At 45.7% G+C, this 19,114-nt stretch overlaps 6 protein-coding genes across 6 annotated transcripts; 1 reads left to right on the top strand and 5 right to left on the bottom strand.

The window, feature by feature from the left end:
• Positions 1 to 80: 80 nt before the first annotated feature.
• F5891DRAFT_1007215 (Utp21 specific WD40 associated putative domain-containing protein) lies at positions 81 to 3,887 on the bottom strand. Its single transcript, XM_041360458.1, has 15 exons — positions 3,461 to 3,887; positions 3,297 to 3,397; positions 3,130 to 3,250; positions 2,944 to 3,079; positions 2,665 to 2,894; positions 2,434 to 2,612; positions 2,197 to 2,383; positions 1,908 to 2,143; positions 1,608 to 1,859; positions 1,358 to 1,552; positions 1,118 to 1,305; positions 965 to 1,068; positions 768 to 913; positions 510 to 717; positions 81 to 458 (listed from the first exon to the last, which is right to left on the bottom strand). Exons 1-15 carry the CDS (start codon positions 3,747 to 3,749, stop codon positions 139 to 141), a joined length of 2,892 nt encoding a protein of 963 aa, XP_041231485.1. The 5' UTR covers positions 3,750 to 3,887; the 3' UTR covers positions 81 to 138.
• Positions 3,888 to 4,211: 324 nt separating this feature from the next.
• Positions 4,212 to 7,411, bottom strand: F5891DRAFT_1007209 (MFS general substrate transporter). Its single transcript, XM_041360457.1, has 20 exons — positions 7,029 to 7,411; positions 6,905 to 6,978; positions 6,789 to 6,850; positions 6,692 to 6,732; positions 6,509 to 6,642; positions 6,409 to 6,456; positions 6,331 to 6,355; positions 6,244 to 6,272; positions 6,175 to 6,192; positions 5,945 to 6,114; positions 5,780 to 5,895; positions 5,672 to 5,732; positions 5,611 to 5,617; positions 5,535 to 5,557; positions 5,449 to 5,482; positions 5,245 to 5,400; positions 5,133 to 5,190; positions 5,002 to 5,078; positions 4,804 to 4,951; positions 4,212 to 4,751 (listed from the first exon to the last, which is right to left on the bottom strand). The coding sequence occupies exons 1-20, from the start codon at positions 7,185 to 7,187 to the stop codon at positions 4,467 to 4,469; spliced, it is 1,725 nt and encodes a 574-aa protein (XP_041231484.1). The 5' UTR covers positions 7,188 to 7,411; the 3' UTR covers positions 4,212 to 4,466.
• Positions 7,412 to 10,507: 3,096 nt separating this feature from the next.
• F5891DRAFT_631438 (uncharacterized protein) lies at positions 10,508 to 11,797 on the top strand. The gene is made up of 2 exons (XM_041372564.1): positions 10,508 to 10,822; positions 10,871 to 11,797. Exons 1-2 carry the CDS (start codon positions 10,669 to 10,671, stop codon positions 11,422 to 11,424), a joined length of 708 nt encoding a protein of 235 aa, XP_041231483.1. The 5' UTR covers positions 10,508 to 10,668; the 3' UTR covers positions 11,425 to 11,797.
• Positions 11,798 to 13,768: 1,971 nt separating this feature from the next.
• On the bottom strand, positions 13,769 to 14,333 carry F5891DRAFT_1182973 (uncharacterized protein; the record flags this gene model as incomplete). The annotated part of the gene is made up of 4 exons (XM_041366236.1): positions 13,769 to 13,804; positions 13,897 to 14,034; positions 14,089 to 14,156; positions 14,231 to 14,333. 4 exons carry the CDS (start codon positions 14,331 to 14,333, stop codon positions 13,769 to 13,771), a joined length of 345 nt encoding a protein of 114 aa, XP_041231482.1.
• On the bottom strand, positions 14,300 to 15,659 carry F5891DRAFT_631361 (uncharacterized protein). The gene is made up of 7 exons (XM_041372563.1): positions 15,365 to 15,659; positions 15,257 to 15,310; positions 15,005 to 15,195; positions 14,861 to 14,952; positions 14,626 to 14,811; positions 14,361 to 14,576; positions 14,300 to 14,309 (listed from the first exon to the last, which is right to left on the bottom strand). Exons 1-6 carry the CDS (start codon positions 15,449 to 15,451, stop codon positions 14,488 to 14,490), a joined length of 699 nt encoding a protein of 232 aa, XP_041231481.1. The 5' UTR covers positions 15,452 to 15,659; the 3' UTR covers positions 14,300 to 14,309; positions 14,361 to 14,487.
• A 715-nt stretch (positions 15,660 to 16,374) lies between these two features.
• Positions 16,375 to 18,690, bottom strand: F5891DRAFT_1125894 (amino acid/polyamine transporter I; the record flags this gene model as incomplete). Its single annotated transcript, XM_041364027.1, has 15 exons — positions 16,375 to 16,674; positions 16,722 to 17,034; positions 17,083 to 17,230; positions 17,285 to 17,321; positions 17,368 to 17,438; positions 17,463 to 17,525; positions 17,573 to 17,664; positions 17,715 to 17,816; positions 17,867 to 17,960; positions 18,012 to 18,044; positions 18,096 to 18,162; positions 18,213 to 18,293; positions 18,363 to 18,408; positions 18,471 to 18,517; positions 18,571 to 18,690. 15 exons carry the CDS (start codon positions 18,688 to 18,690, stop codon positions 16,375 to 16,377), a joined length of 1,614 nt encoding a protein of 537 aa, XP_041231480.1.
• Between the last annotated feature and the right edge of the window lie 424 nt (positions 18,691 to 19,114).

Raw genomic sequence — 19,114 nt, 5'->3', positions numbered from 1 at the left:
AGTCCGCATTTACGTAATATCAAATGGACTTGAAGTTGTGGATCAACATTGTCAACTTTAAAATTTGAAGCTTGCTATCAAAGTGGTACAATTCGCTGCCTCTTGTTTATTTGTGTGCTTGTGGTTAGGGGACACTGTCTATTGTATATCCCGAACAAAACCAAGTGTGCCGAGTGACGAAGCCAGCAAATCCAACACTCGCCCACTCTCTTTCTTCTGCACTTTCACGAGTTCCTCTAACTCAGTCCGCAAATCCTCATTTTCGATAATCACGTCCGCATGGATTCGCAGGACGACATTTTGTAGTGCCTGCACAGCTTCAAAGTCAAGGTGCGACTGCAGGCGTCGCTTGATGGCGCGAAGAAATTGTTTGAGGCTGTTGAACGCTAACAAGCGCAACTCCAAATCAATTGCCGCCGGCGAGAGGCTCTTGATGTAGTCGAACAATGCATCATTCGCTGGAAGAAGCCTGAGTCAACATGAACATTTGCGAACAGAAAGAATCATACAGCTGCTATTTTTATCTGACTCGACCAGCAACTTTTGTAACGTGCTTTGCGAGTTCACAGCAATTTTGTCAAGTCTGCGGGTGTGTTTGTCCTGCATCTCTTGCTTCTTCTCCTCGACCGCAAAGCGATGCTCGACGCCCGGTAACGTGGGTAAGAAGAACGGTGCATGTTCAGGTTTCTTCGGTGGCTCTTTTGGTTTATTCCGTTGCTACAAAATAATTAATTCCAGTGTAAAACAACAAACAGACGAGTGCAAACCTGTATAACCTCCAAATTCAGCAGTGTCTGCCAACGTGCACGAGGGAGTAACGTTAATGTCACAAGATCTCCATCTAATTGAGATGGCGTCGAGAAGACGTCTGCGGGCTTATCTTCCACCCCCAGTTTTTCCAAAGCTTCTAATGCTGGATATAAATCAGCGATTATGCATAGAACTGAATGAACGACTAATTCACCTTCATCTTCTTCAGATCCTTGCATCGAAGGAAGCGCAACTTCCGCAATATCGTCTTCTGAAATTGCACGGAATGCAACCTCAGAGTATTGAGACCGATTTGCCCTATCCAGAGTTATCAACTGAGATAAGGAGTTGATACGTAGCATCTCACCAAAGGAAAATGCCAACGCTGTCAACATGTGTAGTGGCCAAAAAGTCATTTGTCGGCGAGAACGCAATGCTCGTGGCAACACTAGGTGTGCGGAACGCATTTATTAGCTGACCAGTAGGTATATCGAATGTCCGTATCACAGAGTCCAACGATGTGACCACTATCCAACGGGAATCTGACGAAAATGCCTGTTACTGCTTCAGCAAAGTTCTGAAATCCAACGTAATGTCCGCAACCCACAATGTCAAGTATTCGACCATGGACGCCACACGCTAGTTCTCTGACGACTCTACGAGTCTCGATGTCAATGATTCGAACGACCATATCATCGCAGACGATTGCAAGTAATCCAGAGTCTCGTTGTAACATCATCGAACTAGCTGGAGTTGGTAAAACTATCACTTGGTCCAGAGTGCAGGTGTGGAAGTCAAAGAACTATAACCATCAGTCATTTCGAGTCGAAAGCGGTGAAAGCAGCAAGAATTCTCACATTCACAGTGCCATCTGAAGTAGTGGCAATGACTGCGCGGTTCAGAGCATCTGATGCCAGGCCAGTAATACTACGCTGGCTGGCTTTTGTTTTTGTCATGGACGAAAGCTCAAGACGATCAATCACGGCTTGAGGGCAAGGTCCAACCTTGAACGACTTTCGCTTCAACCCAGACTGCATGTTCCACATGTGTATCTCTCCGGTTGAAGATCCCGCAAGACCGAAATTTCCACAAGCAGTAACACAAACACACTAAATTACAGGATGAGGATACAGAATGAAGCAAGAAAGACGACGTACTTTCACAACACCTGAGGGAGACTTCCTTTTGGAACTCTCAGCGGAGTTGAACGTGTGCTTTCCAACGCGCTTGTTGAGTACTGTCCAAGACCGTACACACATCTCATCAGCATGTGCAGTCAGAACGTCATCCCAGTCCTTGGATCGTGTCGAGGAACAAGAAATGGAGGTGATAGGAGGGAATTTCAACGAAGTAAGAGGTTTTGACAGAGTCGTAGCTTTCCGTGCGAGAGATCCTGCGCAAATTCAGGTTAGCCATTAATAACACTATTCTGCACTCAATACCCACCTTGCGACATTTCGTATGACCTCGAATCTCGAACAACAGAAATATACCGTAGGGTACGATCTGCTGATGCAGACAGCAATTGTTTACCATCTTCGCCATAAAATCGAATGAGATGTGGGGGTGCATGATGACCAGATCTGAATTTCAGGAGTCGAGGAACAGCGGTAGGGGATTCGTACAACCATTGCTATTTAACGATCATCAGTGATAAATAGACTTTCTTGTTCTTATAACTACCTTGACGCTGTTATCCTCACCTGAGCTGATGAGGACAGACTGACCAGGGACCCACTCAAGTGCACTAACAGCACCATCATGTGCACCCCGGATGAGGTGCAGAAGCCGGCCTCCAGAATCTAGATCCCAGAGAGCTATGTGTCCAGATGACGAGGCAGACGCCAGAATCGGGTGACCATCTAGTATGCAACGAGATCAGAATTGAGTTTGCTCGTGCTTATAGCAACGTACCACTCCGGAAAGATAAAGCTTTGATTCCACCATTATCCATGTACATTCTCATCAGCCGCTCATCAGCACGAACGTCGTACACAGATATTTCTCCTGACATAAAACCAACACCAACTACATCAATAGCAGGGGACTGCGTTAATGCTGTGATGGGACTCGACAATGAGTTCATATGCTGCTGAGATGGTAATGTGCGCAATAGAGAATTAGAAAATTTGTGTATACAAGTCCTGTAGTAGCCATTGAATCCAAGTAATAGATTGCAGATATTCAACTCACTGTGTACGGATGTTCCAAAGTTGCATATCGCCCTCCTTGCCGGCAACCAAAACTTTGTTCAGATATGTAGCAGGATGGAGAATTGATGTAGCAGTAAACCCAATATCAAACTGAATAGTTGTAGATAGGGCTTGTTCTGGAGTAATTATGAAACAAATACTCGAGGTGATCGAGTAGAAAGCGCACCATTGGTCGATACCTCCCATATTATCATCCGCGCACCATCTTCCGTCAATGCAAGCAACTGAGTACCAAATAGAATGACGAATGCTAAGGGGGTCTGGAGCGGATTCGACACACGCGAAACCTGTAATTAAGTCAAAAAAGTACGTGGAACATCTGAAAGTTCCTACCTCTTTTCCTCGGAGATATTTGATTACATGTACGCCAGACGCTGCCCAAACAGCATCTCCATCCATAACTAGGCACGAAATAGGGTCTTGAACTTCCGGACCTGTGCACCATTACACAGGAAAATCAAGCATGCCTTCTGACTTGAGACATACCAATAACTTACCCACAAATAACAGGCCCATCTTACCCCCCTCCCATAACGCCCATGATCTGCCAAGACAGGTCAAAATGTGTATCCGGGGCCCTTCAGTTGCATCCTTGTAAGAGCGGGTTTGTATATAGAATGGTATATGGTTTGTGATTAGCCCCAGAGCGCGGAATGGTGCAAACAATATAGGCACTCTGGGCAAGTGAGTGGGACTTGTCGCACGTTTGCGTTTTGTGCTGCTGCGAATCCTTTTGCGAGGGCGAACTTCTATCATCTCCGCATCTTCGTCGTTCCGAGCAGCCATTGATATACTGATCACCTGCGCTAGACTAGCAGTAGATGGACAAAAGACCGACGGGAGTGACTAGCAGTGCCAGTGAAGGATCGCAAAAATGAAGTTACTACTTCGAAAAATCATCCCACGTGACCTGCTACGTAGAAGTATTTTTGCTTTCGTGGCTAATTATAAACGTCGATATTGAAGAATGATTTGCAGGTGCTGCAATAGTCAGCCCGCTAATATTCTAGTGCTGTCGCGTTGGCTTTGCTCCGTCATGGTGGTTTCATCCAGGTTCCGGTTCATCGAACTTTTTATTCTATTCACGGTATGATCCAGATTATCGTCTTGCCAATGCACGCGAAGGAAAAACGTCTTGATGCAACTGATCACGAGTCAAGACAAGGCAGACTGTCGCGGTGATAGTGTGTATCTCATGTTGATTACGAGAACTCTAGCAAGCCACCATGCTGATATTCCACACATGAGTATATTAGATGATTGACATCGATCTGCAAGTGAGAGAAATACATACAAAGCTCTATTCCGTTTACTACAGGCCATACATTTTAGTTCCAAATAATTGCTATGCAAGTCATTAAGCTTCATGCACCGCCAGAGACCACCATCGACAAGGTATAATCAGGTACTCAACCTGCAGGTCTGAGACAGGGGTATCAGATGTCCCTCACTCTATGTTTCCATCTTCTACTTGACACCAATAGTATCATCTTCCGTGTCCGTTCATGTGGGTTCAGTGGTGTCGTCACAGGAGTCTTGTCTCTTTTCCTTCTCAGGATATCCTGACTCCGTGACTGGTGAGTCTTCCTCTATCGTCACTTGAACAGCACCCTTCTCGACGTCTCCTAACTTCTTCTCGCCGCCACGGATGATTGTGCGCTCTAGCGTGTAGCCACGAATGAAGAGAACTAGAAAGAGACCGAATGCAGATAGTGGCGTGTTGACCAACCAAATGGTACTGATAGACCGCGAGTAAGCATGCATAACCTCATTACGCACTACTGGATTCTGGTAAGATCTGTAAGTAAACCGGAACAAAGATAATGAAATTGTTTCTGACAGAAATGGAAGAGATCTGCCTGATACTATCATTCAGGGCTGCCGCAGAAGTGTCTATGGTGAGGCCTTGGATGCCCCGCAGTTTCTGCTGAAGGACACTGGAAAGAATAGTTTCTCCGATCGTAATACCGATCGTACCCCCAAGAGTTCTGAAAACCAATGAGTACCAGTGAAATGCACATTGTAAAGTAACACTCACCGGAGGAACACAAAAGCACCTGTACTGGTGGCCATGTCTTTGATAGGCATTGCTGCTTGTACAGCAACAAGCGGGGTCTATCACAGAAGCGACGCTGAGTACAGATCGTTATGATGATGTAGTAAACTCACCTGGAACAAGCAACCAATACCAAGTGCTGCAATCAAGGGGTAGATTTCCTGCTCTGCGCTGTTTAAAAGAGCTATAGTAATCACTTGACTTCGGAAGTGACTATAAACATACATAGTGCTCGTATTGTCCAACATGATCATGAGACCCCAACCAAGCGTCATGACACTCCATCCGAACCACATGGCAGGACGGTAGGATCCCGTTTTGGTTACAACTATTCCGGAAAGCGCTGACATGAGCGAAGTGGTCAATGAATAAGGTAGCATTCTGCGTATATCAGTAACCTGGAAACAATGACACATATTCAACGCTCACTTAATGCCAGAGTTCGTTGCCGATGCGCCAAGAACTTGCGTTGAATTCAGTAAAATGCATACTCGAAAGCTGTAAGACAGATCGACCTTGGTAGTACATTGGAAGGTAGCTAGAAGACCGCATGAGAATGTCAGATACAAACGCTGTGTACAAAATACTCACTATGAACCTAGAATAACGATATGTATGGTTACTAAGACCCAAGACAGGTATGCGCACATACCTGTGAAGAATACCACAGCATGGAAGACTACAGAAACTAATATCAAGCCAGTTGTGCGTGTCTGGAAAACCATGAGAGACAAGATGAATGACTCTCTTGACAACTCACTTTGAAAAGACGAGGAGGGATAATGGGGGATCGCTTTGTGTATATCTCATTAACGCCCCCAATGATTAGCAACGTGCCTCCCACAGCAAGGAGAGCAATGGTTTCTCCGCTTTGCCCTAAAGACCGATAAGTTTTGGTTCTTTAGAACAGAAAGCATAGCGTTACATGTCGTTTCGCTCGAGTTGAAACCTATAAGCACGCAAATGACACCTATAACAATCACGAAAAGCCCAACGAAATCAAATTCTCGTAGATGGTCACGGAATGGTCTTCCTTGATGGGGGTTTAAGTTTAAGAAGAAGAATAAAAGTATCCCAGATAAGCCCCCAGTCGGTCTGTCTCAATAATGAGCTTCCGATCTGAGCACAAACATTGGAGATACACATCAAACGCACAAATTGATCCAGAAGCACCTGGTACGCATCGATTGAGATTTTGATTGAAAACAGAATGCGAATACTCACCACCTCCAACTTATATGATCGGTGAAAACCTAGAGTACAAAAAAATGATCAAATTTCAGATAGCTTCAGAAGATGCGGGGGCCTTACACCGCCGATTAATGGTCCAATAACGCTGAGAAAATCGATGAGGTTTGAGCCTTTGAGGACTTGACCGGTCAGTCTTACCTTGCTATGCCCCAGGTGGCACCAATGAAACCACCATACTTGCCTCGGCTGAAAAATAGACAAGATCAAAAACAAACCAGGATTAGTTAAAAATGCTCACTCTTGCAATGACACAATGTCAGATATAGTGATCTGTACGAGTTGCATGATGCCCCCGCCGCCAATTCCTTGTACAGCACGACAGACAATCAACCATGTCATAGTCTGGGCTGCGCCGCATAACGCTGAACCAATCTGATCTATAATGTTAATGTCAAATGGGATCCACGTGCTGGGGACATACTAAAAATATGACGATGGACCCATATAGTACGGGTTTGCGGCCTGGAGATGCCAATCATTAATGACATATGTAAGCATAGCACTGAAATAGCACTGACCTAAAATATTGGATAGTTTGCCGTATAGCGGGCCCAAAGAAGCGGATGCCAGCATGTACGCACTGCATGAAAAGATGTTGGTGTGATGGGACCAACCTTGATTTTCATAGACGAACCTTCCTACCCAACTGTAGTTATTCCCCCCTCCAAGGTCCGCTACGATTGTGGGCAAGGCAGTGGCTACAATAGTCTCGTAAAATGTGAGTCAGATTTTCACGAACGACATAAGAATTTGCATACTTGATCTAAAGCTGCCAAGAATGTACTGCACATCAAACCGAAGAACACGATTCCCAAACGATTTTTTGGGACGATATGCTCCTCGTCCTTTTTCCATGATGCGCCTGGGCTTTGTTTGGTCTCTTTGACTGGAGATGACGGGTCGGCCGTCGTTGTCATTTTGTGAGAGACTCGTCACTCGAGGGCACCACGAGTGGATTTCAAGAACGGACTGACAGCGTCAACAGAGAACGGGCAAAAAGAAAGTGGGTTCATGACTAGCTGGTGTAATACTTAAGGGTGGAATGCTGGAAAGTTGTGCCGAGGTGCCTGTCTTACTGAGCAAAACGATTTGGCTGACTCAGGTATATCTAGATAGTTGAGTCAAAGATTGGTAACAAGAAAGTCTTACTTACTATGAAGATCGCTTATTTACGGCCTCCCGTGCCGTAAAATTGTGTTCAGTCGCTCCCGGCAGAGCCTTAGGGGTAATATTCATCCGCTCGACACGCACCACTACATGTTAGGGCTTAGTCAGTTAGTCAGAATTATATTTAGTTTCCGGCCAGTAAAAGTCAGAAGAAAATGAACGATGCATGACACGAATCCTTCCACGGACTATAATAATATAGCCAACGTCCTAGTCCTACTCATAACTCCGCGGGATATCTCAGTTTTTCAGAGTCGACCTGCCCACCGATAAATTAACTAGTGCATTTGGTGTCTCGAGAGGACTCACATGTTCAACCCAACTATCGCACACTAGCTCCTCGAAGACTATCAGATGGACCCCCCGGTGGGAATCGTAGTAAATCTGCGTCCACTATAGTATTTGCTGTTAAACCGTGCAGTTGATGATCTCTATTATGTAATGGCGCCACAAGTAGTCACAGAGGAATTCAAACCATTATTTGATTGTTCGACAGAGGTTTGACGTCTGTTTAATCATTCAAATATTCAACATCTGCGGTCATCAACAAGCGCTTAAGCATTCAAGTATGTTAACCGACTAGGGTCATTCCGGTTAACTGGAATGCACGTATCTTCGACTCCATGTACATGTCATTTTTGATTTTGTGACTTTGTTCAGCCTCCAAAAGCACCCGACGGTTCACGGATACCAGCAAGTACTGTGCCATCGACCATAACTCTAATCCAAAAGCAGAATCATGCATGAATCATTAATGGCCGCCATGTGCGGGCAGAATGACAGAATGACATCGAACGTGCTCCACACGTCGACTCCCGTTAACTACAGTTAAAATTGTTTTAGCCTAGACAGCCCTTTGTAGACATAGGAAGATAGTTGTTCCGCTGTTGGAATGTACATGAGACGTCTCGGGTGCAATAAGCACTGAGTTACTCGTACTCGGTCCGGGATGAAGGAAGCACACGCCAGATATGCAGCAGCACAGGACCACGGCAAACACACACGCAGCTGTCACCCTCAAATCGGGATAGGGCCCAGAGCTCGATTTCTGTATTACGACCTTGAGCATTTGCGGAGCCTAACAAATGCGACCCAAAGGCAAAAGTGAGAGCAGTGTATGCTGGTGAAGGGACGTTGCAACCGACGTTAATGATTTCCCGGCATGTGACGGTTGTCGCCCCAGAACGTTCGTTAGAGTCGCTGCTGAAATATTTATTGGGTCACCCGATGAAACCCAATCATCAGTGGTCTAGTGACTGCATGGAATCTCACTGGAAGTCCCTGTTCAACATTCAGCACTGCAGCAGTCACAATAATCTTCAGGCTTTCCCAGCGATTTTCGTGGAACCACCACCCATAGCAAGCCGACGTAACAGAAGATCGGCGACCGAGAGAGTAAGATCACAGCACCAGCCAGGTCACTGACATGGGATCCAGACCCGGGCACGAGACTCAGAATTTCAAGTACTAGTATGCGGGGTAATCAGATTGGTATTAGTGACCAAGCCAGGCTGGTGAAATAATCGACTTAGCCCAAGGGTACATGTATGCAGGTGGAAGTACTGCTGTTGTTTACGATGCAATAGCCAGAACTCGTAATTTAGTTCCGGGATCACGCTTCACGATGGAAGATAATTAAACATTGCTGCGTTACTTACATCAGCACTGTTGAGACTGGCCGGAGCCTATGAGAAGGAACGACTTATCTTCCTTCGCGTATAAACTTGAAGGTCTGGCTAATTAGGGCCACCGCAACATTAAGCGCAATCAACACGCAGACAAGCTTGCAAAAGAAGCTACCAGACGCAATGACCCGATCATCGAACATGTGCGAATGCACGACGACGTAACATGTTAAAAAAGTGAACGGAACTTGCGATTGTCCCCTATTCCTATTCACCCGTCAGCGCATCTACCTGCACACGGTTTCTCGCAACTTCATGACAAGTGAAATCATGGATGTAGAGAAAGGAATCAAGGCACTGGTCAAATTTATGGAAGAGTCCGACTCTGATGCATTCAAGATCAGAAGGATGATGACCACATTGCAGGAAGACGAATAGATGAAGGGGCAGGCTGGACTCCTGGGGGGCTTTGGAGAGAGACGAAGGAAGAAATTATTCGAAGAGTGTGACTGTGGGAATGGAACGGACAGAAGGACGGAGGAGGCGGAGGGTCGCAGTGCACGTGCTTGGTATTATGGGTACTTGGTCGAACGGAGGGGGGCATCCGAAATCATCAAAAACATAAACGCAGATATATTCTCAACTATTCGTGCCAATAAGCATACCTTTAAATACCCTTATCTCGTACGCTGATCGACCCCGAGACAGCTTAAGCTTGTAGCTATAAGCGTCTTAACACGTTTGTTGCGGTATAAAAATATTATTAAATATAGAAATTCTTGGCAAATTGTGACCAATTATGATACTTTGCTGAGACCCCGGATGGATGGCTCCCCGGACACCTCGGAATACAATTGTTCTTCTACACAGACCTCGATGAGCTCACTCATCGGAGAGCCCTTCCAAGTATCGAGCTACCCTGTTCCAACGAAAATAAGGCACGAAAAAGTACACAATCCCACATATGCGTCATACAGCCGCGATTTTCCCGGACATGCAACAGTGACCGTCCAGGCAGAAGGTATACATAGTATCGTTTTTCTGGACTCCTGCAGAGACGCGTTGATGGAAACTTTCTATTTTCAGCTATCTGAACTTCATACAGTAGCCTCGCACACCTGTGGATCTAATGTCGCATTCTCTGGACCTGCGAGCAGCCGGTGCACACTAGAGGATAATGAGGTATATGCACAACTTATGCACTCGTCTCTTCCGCACCAGAGGTTGCTGTGAAGAGCAAGGACCGGACAGTATGGATTGTGAAGCAGAAAATTTTAGGTGGCACCTCGGGTAAAAGTGACAAACGCGAAATTGTGGTATGTCTCGCTCATTAAAACATCATATCCTACACTGACGGAATCGTCAGTTGCCTCACGAAGTCGCGCGTATCTACTCAGACGATAAAAGTTCAAACATTTTACTCGTATCTTCCACTGGTGATATCAGTGTCGCAGATGATGAGTTGAACATACAGTCCACTCTCGTATGTCCACATCAACAAAATTTCCTGGACGTGTTTTTCTTCCCTGGCACATCATGTAATTTTTTGCCGCCTCATGAAAACCCTCCAGACACCATCATAGTGTTCTGCTCGAGCTCTGACTCCATGCTGCTTCTGTCCATTGTATCTGTTACTGGCAAGGATATGACCATCATCGGCCAAAACCAGGTTTCGATCTCCCATGGAGTACCGGGACGGAAAACAGACCACCACGTAATTGCCCTTTCTTGTGGTCCCTGTGGGGTGTTGAGCTACATAAGTGAGCTTCTGTGTCTATTATGATTTGAAGATGTCTCATACCGTCAAGATGAATCCCATACTTGGGCTGCTTATCAGCTCGAGGTAAACAACCTAACAACATCTATGACACAGATTGGCGAAACATTAGCTCTGGCCCAATTATCGCATTCGAATGCCCATTCTTTTGGACGCGGCATGTGTCTCCTTTCACTGGGTTCCTCGTTGGTTCTCCTCGCTACTATGACCGCTATGCCATCGTCAGAGACATCAATCCTTCTCTGGGACATGCGCTACGATGTAGTTATTGCATCGCATGCTATCCCAATTCCATCCACTATTGCGCCGAGCATCAAACAGGGCATTAATATGAGCTTATTGCTCGCAGATGCAGGGCAAGTCTTATTGACGCTGTGCCCTGCAAATATTTCACGGACCGCGTCCGAACTTTCGCAGCCACCATCTTACGCAGCACTCCCCATTTATACCTGTCGGCTCTGCCGTTCGCTCCTACGCAGTCGAGAATGTTCCGCAAGTTCGCCTCAAAGTTTCCTTGCACCCCACGCATCGTCGCTGGCCATGTCGAAAATTGGCCTTCGATGGAGAAGAATCCGGATAATGTAATAACAAACTCCACTGGTCTGTCAAACGACGAATGAATGCTTACTAAAGAGTACTGCACCTCAATTATAGGCATGTCTCTAGCTGTGCAAACTGATCTGAGTCGTACTACCAACGCCACGTTTGGATTCTGTACTTACCATTTTTGGCATGTGATACAAAGTCCAATGATGGAGGCAAAGTACACTGCACAGTGACTGCTTCACGACCAACAATTATGTTACGCAACCTGGATTGAATTCATCTTTCTTCATACGAAAATATTTACTTTGGGTAACGTGCACTGCAGGAACGGATATAATCTCTCGACCTCATTTTGGTACTTAAAGCACATGGCATATCTCATTGTTATACGTCCACCAAATTTGCCTCTCACCCACACTCATTCTCTATCAATATGACCATAGTCTTAAACGATCCCACTTTGTGGCCGATCATAAATGGATATCGTTATTCCAGTTATCTTCTAGGTTCGTGCAGAGCTGTTGAATGTTGAAGCCGACTCATTCTAACCTTAGCTGCGGTTTTGCAGTTGCCACTTTTGTTGGAGTGACATATGACTGGGGTGAGCATGATGATATTAAAGGACTGCTGATATCCTAGAACTATTTCAGCACTTTCGTTTGGACAAGAGGTATGTCAATGCTATGGCTGGGGCGGCCATCTCGCTAACAATGATTTTATACTAGGTCGAACTGATCTGGGTGAGTGGAGTATCATGTCAGAGGAACACACATGAATGTACAATTAATTCCAGGGGCAACACTGGTCCCTAATGACAGTTATGTACCTCGGTGTATGCGGCTTGTTTGTTGTAGTTTCCATGCTAAGCTGACTTAAACATATCCTAGGTGCGCTACCTTGGAATCTTATGTACTGCGTATGTTCGGAAGGTTAATTAATCAATGTCGTATTGATTGCCTATCTCTCGTAATCAGTGTGGCTATGTTGAGTATGTCTCCTTAGTATATTTGCTGCCTTTGCTTCTCCTAACCAACGGCAAATACAGACTGTCTTCCAACGATCTCGCTAACAGATACAGTGAGTTTCCTCCACAGATGCCCACCATCCCCCTTCAATTGACCGTGGTGTCCTGTAGGGGTCAGTGTTATTCTTTACTAACTTCTTAGTTCACTAATGACTGCTACACCATACTGCCACAGATGTGAGTCCATTTTGGAGTGTGTGCTACCCGAGGCTTGTCACTGACTGGATTCGTTAGGCGTTATTTCGTACATCGTACAGTATTGTGTCGGTGGTTTGGTATTTCCAATACTGGGGGGTGAGCTTGGCACTTGCGACAGTTATTTCCTTGACTGAAACATGCTGCAAGTCATCATGATCACTCGGTTATATGCTATGTATCAACGATCCAGAAAAATCCTGATATTTCTCAGTGTCATCTTCCTGGCTGACAACATTTTTAACGGAGTGGCCGTTGTAATGATAACTCTATCACTCTCAGGAGGTACGCTTAATTGTGAATAAAAATAAATGTGCACAGTGCTCATTAATGAATACCAGAGGAACTCATTCTCTCCGGCATTCATCAGTGCTCGATTGACTTTGGAGAAGATGACTTGCATCTGGATCTCATTATTTGGATACTCGGAACGATGTGGGAGGTCCTCACACTATGTCTCGCAATCTGGATTGCTGTAAAACACTTCAGCGAATTGCGACAATATTCGACAGGAAGTGTTACCGCGGACTGTTTCACGGTATTGGTGAAAGCTCACGTGGTCTACTTTGTGAGGTGAGCTCATGGTGTGATTATTATTCCTCTTACTGAAGATTCGGTGGTGGTAGCTTTGTTGCTACGTCTTGCTTCCAGCTCGTATTTGATTTCTCTGTAGTACTCTTCGAAGCGGTATGTCAATATTTTACTGACCTCTGCGTGCGATCATGGTTCATCATTTCTATAGGGTCAAAATCCCCTGAAAGTTCAGAATTATTCTGGATTTCTTCAAATTTTCTTAGTCGGGCAAATGTGTGTGCTGGGACCACGCCTGATTCTTAGCGTTCGAAAATATCACACTGAGATCATGGCCAACTCTGATGCAGCAACAGGCATGAGCTCGATCGCTTTCCAAGAGCGTGTGCATATATCGACTGGCAATAGTGTGTGATGCTCGGTGAAGTTAACAATTCTCTAGTACTCTCCAAGGAGCAGGGAAATTTGCTTTTATTTATTCACGCTTTCGTGATGGCATTGATTAAGTTCATTTGGTGTTTCGAAGTATATTTTAAGGAGACATACAAAAGTTTTCGTCGTAGTATTTAGTCAAGTGATTTGCTATACACGCTGGCGATGTTTAAACCAATATCTTGAATGTCTCTACTGGCACTAGCCGCCCACCCACACTTGCACCAACGACTGGTCCTGTGTGATGCATCAGCATTGATTCAGCAAACTACAACTTTTGTCGAGCGTTTTACACGTCATGGCAAGGAGTAAAACTTGCCATGACCAACTTTCCGAAGTCCTGGTAAAGGCAGATCTGGTGGTGGGAAACATCGAGAGATGACATCCAACAAGCGGTGAGCCGAAAACAAGGAAGGGAAATGGAAGCCAGGAGATGGCAATGGCAATCCAAGAGATTGCTGCAACAGCTACAAGTACTTGTTGTCAGTAGCAGCACTCTTGCATAGAAACAAGAGTTTTACTCGGAAGAAGTTGTTGCATGGGTCGTCATACGCCTCTTCGAGGAAGTTACCGCCTCCCATAGCATCACCTGCAACAACAATGTGAGAAAAGCAAGACAGGAAGTCAAAAATGAAAGCACTGACGTCAAGGCATGATAATGACGGGGAGCTAGGCTGAGTTTCCTGTTGTATGCTTCGTCTGTCGCTTTTCTGAAGTGGTGTGTCTGCTGGAAGCCGAGAAACTGAGAAGTTATATCTTTGAGCATCCAGAGTGAGATTCTGGCAAGACTAACTTTTCTCGCTGATGCTGCGAAAAGTAAAAATGCGAAATCGAGGCTTTACCAAAATAATAGTCATCGTGCATACGCAATTGATGCTTAACATTAAGACTGATATCTACTCGCTGGGTTATCATCATTGCTAATGCTGCTTCTTGGCGACATATTTTTCAATGTTCGTGGTTGTAAGATAGACCAGTTGTCTTATTGTGCTCTCGTACTCTTCGTTCGCTATAATAATATGTCAGCATTGGGGACTAGAGAATTTAGACCCCTTTACTTGAAACAGTTGCGTGCAGGATGTCGCTCCCAGCTACTTCCTTAAGCGGCTGGATACACAATTTATCCAATGTGGTAACTTTAAGCTCTTCGAGCGCGATTTCATCATATTGGTCAGAATCAACAGCTTCGAGCTCCAATTTGTTCACAAAAACGTCATGCTTGGTGAAGACAGCAATGATCGGAACTAGACTTAAAATATGAGTCATGAGAAACAAAATGCAAACACTGCGCACTATCGCCTAGTATCTCCTTCCTCAATTTGAGAAATTCCTCTGCTCCGCTCTCAAGCAAGCGTCCATCGGCATGAGGTATCGAAAGGCAGAGCCTTCAAGCAGTATCAGTATGGCAGAGCGGCAGCGGAAGCCAGAAGACCGTACCAGACCGCGTGGATTTTGTCCTGCAATTTGGGCTCCTTGCGTCGGCGGTCAATGAAGTCTCTTGCAGTCTTAAAAGTCTTGCTATCGCCAGCTTCAAACCCCTGACTATCGTGGAGGACAAATAGTTCATTTTCTGGCGCAATGAATTCCTTGTCGATATCCGCTTCACCACGTCTGTGTTCACAAATATGCTGTAGAGGACATGTGAATGTCAGTAATGGTCCTCACATGACAGTATCTCATGGACTCAACTACTTCATTTATTTTGAATGCCTGCTGGATCAGTGATGACTTTCCGACTCCGGTCTACGAAGTGAATGCGTGAGTCGTCTACACTTGAGGGCAATGTCAGAGACGGACATTCCCTATTACCAGTAGCCGGAATCTCGGGTAAACCTTTAGAATATCGCTGCTAGTCAACTGCAGCTGCCTGGTGTCAACAATCATGATCGATATAGACAAGGATGCTCAGTTTGCTTCTGAGATAAGAGACTAACATACTGACAATATTGTGATGACAACAGTTATCGTCCCCTCAGTCATCCTATACTCTATCACATAAAGTTATAAGTTTGATGCGACCCAGCTGCAGGCGAATTAGTCTACCTGGTTTGCCGTTGTGATCCTCTGCATTAGACAAGATGTCCTTTCTGTTTAACGAAAACCTCTTTGTGGTCTTCCACAGCAACGTGCCTATAGTATAGTAACAGTGCACAAACAAGGAAACCCGCTCAGTGGTCACCGCACTGTGTTACGATGTTCTGAACGGGTTTCTCCCAGCATGGGTGGAGCTCACATGGCGGGATCAAACTTTGCGCTGAGGTGTTTGTCTTGTTCCGAACTGTGGTAGATCTCCTGTCGACGCGAATCAAACTTCAACTCGGCAAAATCGATTTTCTTGCTCGAAGTATCATCAAGGCGGATGGCAATGCCTGGGAAGAAAAATGTTCAAGGGTGAAATATATGGCAAGTAGAAAATCCTTACTGGAGATATGGAGAGGAGCAGAGGAAACGACTGTGGTGGTATTTTCCGACATTTCCTTCAAAGCGATGAGAGTCAATGTGAGAACGGGTAAGGAGGAATGATAACGGGAGAAAAACGAGCAGTAGCTCTGGGACGCGACTCCCTGAGCGCATGTTCGCATGTGCCTAATTGCATGCACATGACTTTAGAGGTGCACGAGGCGAGCTCGGTGTTTGTTCGTAATGGCCGCCATGACCAATTTTCCAAAGACTCCTGGTAAAGGCAGCGAGGCCAAATTTTGAAAAACTCGTACTCTAGGTTTGTATACAACACTGTTGAATACTATTGAACATATGTATAATTTTTGCATGCCGTTGACTTCAGGACAGTATTATACGAACATTTCTTATACATCCACCGCTGAAACATAGATATCGGCATCATGTTCCTTCCCCTCCGATATAGAATCTTCGTCTCTGTTTTCCCCTCTGATGGCCGGCGTATAGTTGGATATGGGTCCAGTGTACCAATGTACGCCTCCGTACACTGGAAAATAATACCAGGAAATCGCCAGAAACATGAACCCTCCAAGTACCACAACTGTATAGTTCATCTCCTGTGCCGTTGTTTGCGGGGTCGCGGGGAAGAAGAAAACAAGGATCAGAAAGGCCATCCACGCCACAGCGATCACAGAGACTGGAAAGCTCTGCAGAGGCATATTAGTTCAAGAATACATCGCGCCGATTAACCCACCAGTTTCCCCAGATAAAATGGACCGGGTTTAAAATCATTCTGGAACACAAAGCGGTTGGTGATCGGCGTTATGTAGGCGATATACGACGCGGTGATAGCAATTGTGAATACCGCATCGATGGCTTCGGTGCTCACGAACAACAAAAGTCCAATTGCCAGAGAGCAGATGATTTCGAACCAAACTGTATTGACGGATGTTCCTGTGTAGCGATTGATCCGGTATAAATACCGTGAAAAAGGGATGGCTCCATCACGAGCAAATGCAAACGTTTGGCGAGAGCCGACTAGGAGGAGGTTCGATGCCATCATGTACCTGCTCTATGGTTAGGCTGGGAATACGCAACACGGCACTAAAACGTACTCCGCTATAATAATGAGACACCATAGAGCCAGGGCTTTTTGCTGCCCGAGCAAATTGAATAGAATTTGTGCCATAGGCTGGCCAATAGGGCTATTGAGGAGGCTGCCGACATCAGTGCCCATGCAAAAGGCAAGGGAGATGTTGACTCCTAGATTAGAATGTGTCATCAAGATGAGAGTGACATGTCATTCAATTTACATACCGCAACCAAGGACAGCTGATACGGTAATAGAACCGACCTGACTGGGATAAATACAACAATTGATCATTTCTAGTGTCACTTACTATTGCCCATGGTATCGCCATAGCGGCATTTGAGACCTCCTCGGTCATGTGAACGCTAGTATCATAACCCCCTGGTGGGTTAAATATGGTCTAACCTATTGTATAAAAAGGAGCCATCAAGCTCAAAATAAATGCGAATCCAGAGGGCCAGCCGGCCACTACAACTGATTGTGAGCTGCGAGCGTAATTGGACGATGAAACATACAGTTGGTGGATTCCCCTAGCGCAAAATTTGCGCTGTTTCGATAATCTAGTGGCGTCGCGATCGGAAGGGCGAGGATGATTATGAAGCAAAGGCTATTGGAGGGTTTGAAACAATGATCGCGGACGAACTCTACAACACCTACGCTGCATTCACCAACGTGAATAGTCTCTGCAACCTTGCCAAAACTTTGGTACCGAGGCTCACGATGACAGCTTGTGGCAAACCCAAAGCTGCGTATATACCACTATAACAACCAATATGAAGAGTGTCGTGTCTGTATGGGAATGAGCTTACTAGAGCTGCTGGTTGGTAGTCGTATATGTCTGGTCAGAGGGGGCAATACTGATTGCTGCAGTAATTTGAATTGCACAGGCCCAATTTATGGAAGCTAGCACGCATGATCAGGGGGAGGCTGCTGAAAGAATGAAACCCGTCTTACCAACTCCCGTGATCATCTCTATGGTATTCGAATCTGCAGATGGGTCAGGACTGGCTGCATGTCGCATCGAAATGCAGGACTTACAGCCAACTATCCACGACAGAAAATTGCGGCATCGTGGAGAAGCGAGAGAGTAAGTCCAATAGTATAGCTAGATTGTGTTCAGTCAAATGTGAAACAGCGACAGCGTCGATGACATACGCCGCCAGAAGTAGGTGCTGCTGATGCGAGCTCTGCCAACGCCAACCCGGTGCACAGAACAAAGGGGTAAGCAAATACCCACTGCGCAGAGAAAACGTGAGACGTTACAAACAGCAATCTCCACGTGTGATGAAAGCTTACACCCTAAACCATCGCGACAGGCCCACCGTTTGGTATTGTATAAAAGAGCACGGAGCTGAACAATTTTTCGTCATTGATATACAATTTAGATTGGCTTGCGCCATAGTGACAGCTTACGCTATAGAAGGAACCACTTGAACGACGCTGAATGCAAGTCCAGCCACCTGCAATTGTTAGCTTGCGTCGCGTACATGGAAGAGTCTGAAATCAAGCTCACCTCTAGGGGAGTGAATTCCCTGCGAAATTCCTGCCTATATCCTAGCTTGGCGAGAGTCGACTCATCTGCACTTGGTTGCGGGTGCAACTTTGAAATCGCTGAAGCGCTCGGAGCTGCCATGTTGCACTGTTGCAAGTTGGCGATTTCGAATGAGCCTGATCTACTGGCCACACAGTATAAAAGAGATTGATAATCGACCACGAATCACCAGGAATCACTCTCGGTATCCACCTTAGGTGACCATAACGACCGAGACGCCCTGATGCCATACATGTGGTTCTGTGTGGCCTCTCTGCGACCCAAATGAAAATTGAACCAAGATATCATTGAAATTTATCCCGACTTACAATCGAACTGCGGACACCAGCCTGTCTGCGTCTGGTGTGCGTGGTCAATCAGCCAGGGTCGAACAAACGAGAACTTGAGAAAGCTAGGTCGACATCCAGTCATAGGCCTTATGCGGGACAGGCGTGGTACAGGTAACAGCAGCCTACCGTAACCTTTACATACCTCTGCTGTCAGCAGAATAAGCGTTCTGGTTCTT

This window comes from Suillus fuscotomentosus (assembly GCF_016647785.1).
Source record: "Suillus fuscotomentosus strain FC203 chromosome Unknown F5891scaffold_6, whole genome shotgun sequence".
NCBI classification, from domain to species: domain Eukaryota; kingdom Fungi; phylum Basidiomycota; class Agaricomycetes; order Boletales; family Suillaceae; genus Suillus; species Suillus fuscotomentosus.
This window is presented reverse-complemented; position numbering and strand designations above follow the sequence as displayed.

What these genes read in the sequence shown, in the direction of transcription:
- F5891DRAFT_631438 (XM_041372564.1), top strand. Translation starts at nt 10,669, where the DNA reads ATGCTGCTTCTGTCCATTGTATCTGTTACTGGCAAGGATATGACCATC. An exon ending in TGGGGTGTTGAGCTACATAA is followed by an intron (nt 10,823 to 10,870) that starts GTGAGCTTCTGT and finishes CATACCGTCAAG; the next exon opens with ATGAATCCCATACTTGGGCT.
- F5891DRAFT_1007215 (XM_041360458.1), bottom strand. Translation starts at nt 3,749, where the DNA reads ATGGCTGCTCGGAACGACGAAGATGCGGAGATGATAGAAGTTCGCCCT. An exon ending in CTTCAGATGGCACTGTGAAT is followed by an intron (nt 1,553 to 1,607) that starts GTGAGAATTCTT and finishes TGATGGTTATAG; the next exon opens with TTCTTTGACTTCCACACCTG. An exon ending in AGCGTTGGCATTTTCCTTTG is followed by an intron (nt 1,069 to 1,117) that starts GTGAGATGCTAC and finishes AACTCTGGATAG; the next exon opens with GGCAAATCGGTCTCAATACT.
- F5891DRAFT_1007209 (XM_041360457.1), bottom strand. Translation starts at nt 7,187, where the DNA reads ATGACAACGACGGCCGACCCGTCATCTCCAGTCAAAGAGACCAAACAA. An exon ending in CAAACTATCCAATATTTTAG is followed by an intron (nt 6,733 to 6,788) that starts GTCAGTGCTATT and finishes TGGCATCTCCAG; the next exon opens with GCCGCAAACCCGTACTATAT. An exon ending in CCTTCCAATGTACTACCAAG is followed by an intron (nt 5,483 to 5,534) that starts GTCGATCTGTCT and finishes ATTCAACGCAAG; the next exon opens with TTCTTGGCGCATCGGCAACG.
- F5891DRAFT_631361 (XM_041372563.1), bottom strand. Translation starts at nt 15,451, where the DNA reads ATGATTGTTGACACCAGGCAGCTGCAGTTGACTAGCAGCGATATTCTA. An exon ending in GAAGGAGATACTAGGCGATA is followed by an intron (nt 14,812 to 14,860) that starts GTGCGCAGTGTT and finishes TTTTAAGTCTAG; the next exon opens with TTCCGATCATTGCTGTCTTC. An exon ending in CCTGCACGCAACTGTTTCAA is followed by an intron (nt 14,577 to 14,625) that starts GTAAAGGGGTCT and finishes ATATTATTATAG; the next exon opens with CGAACGAAGAGTACGAGAGC.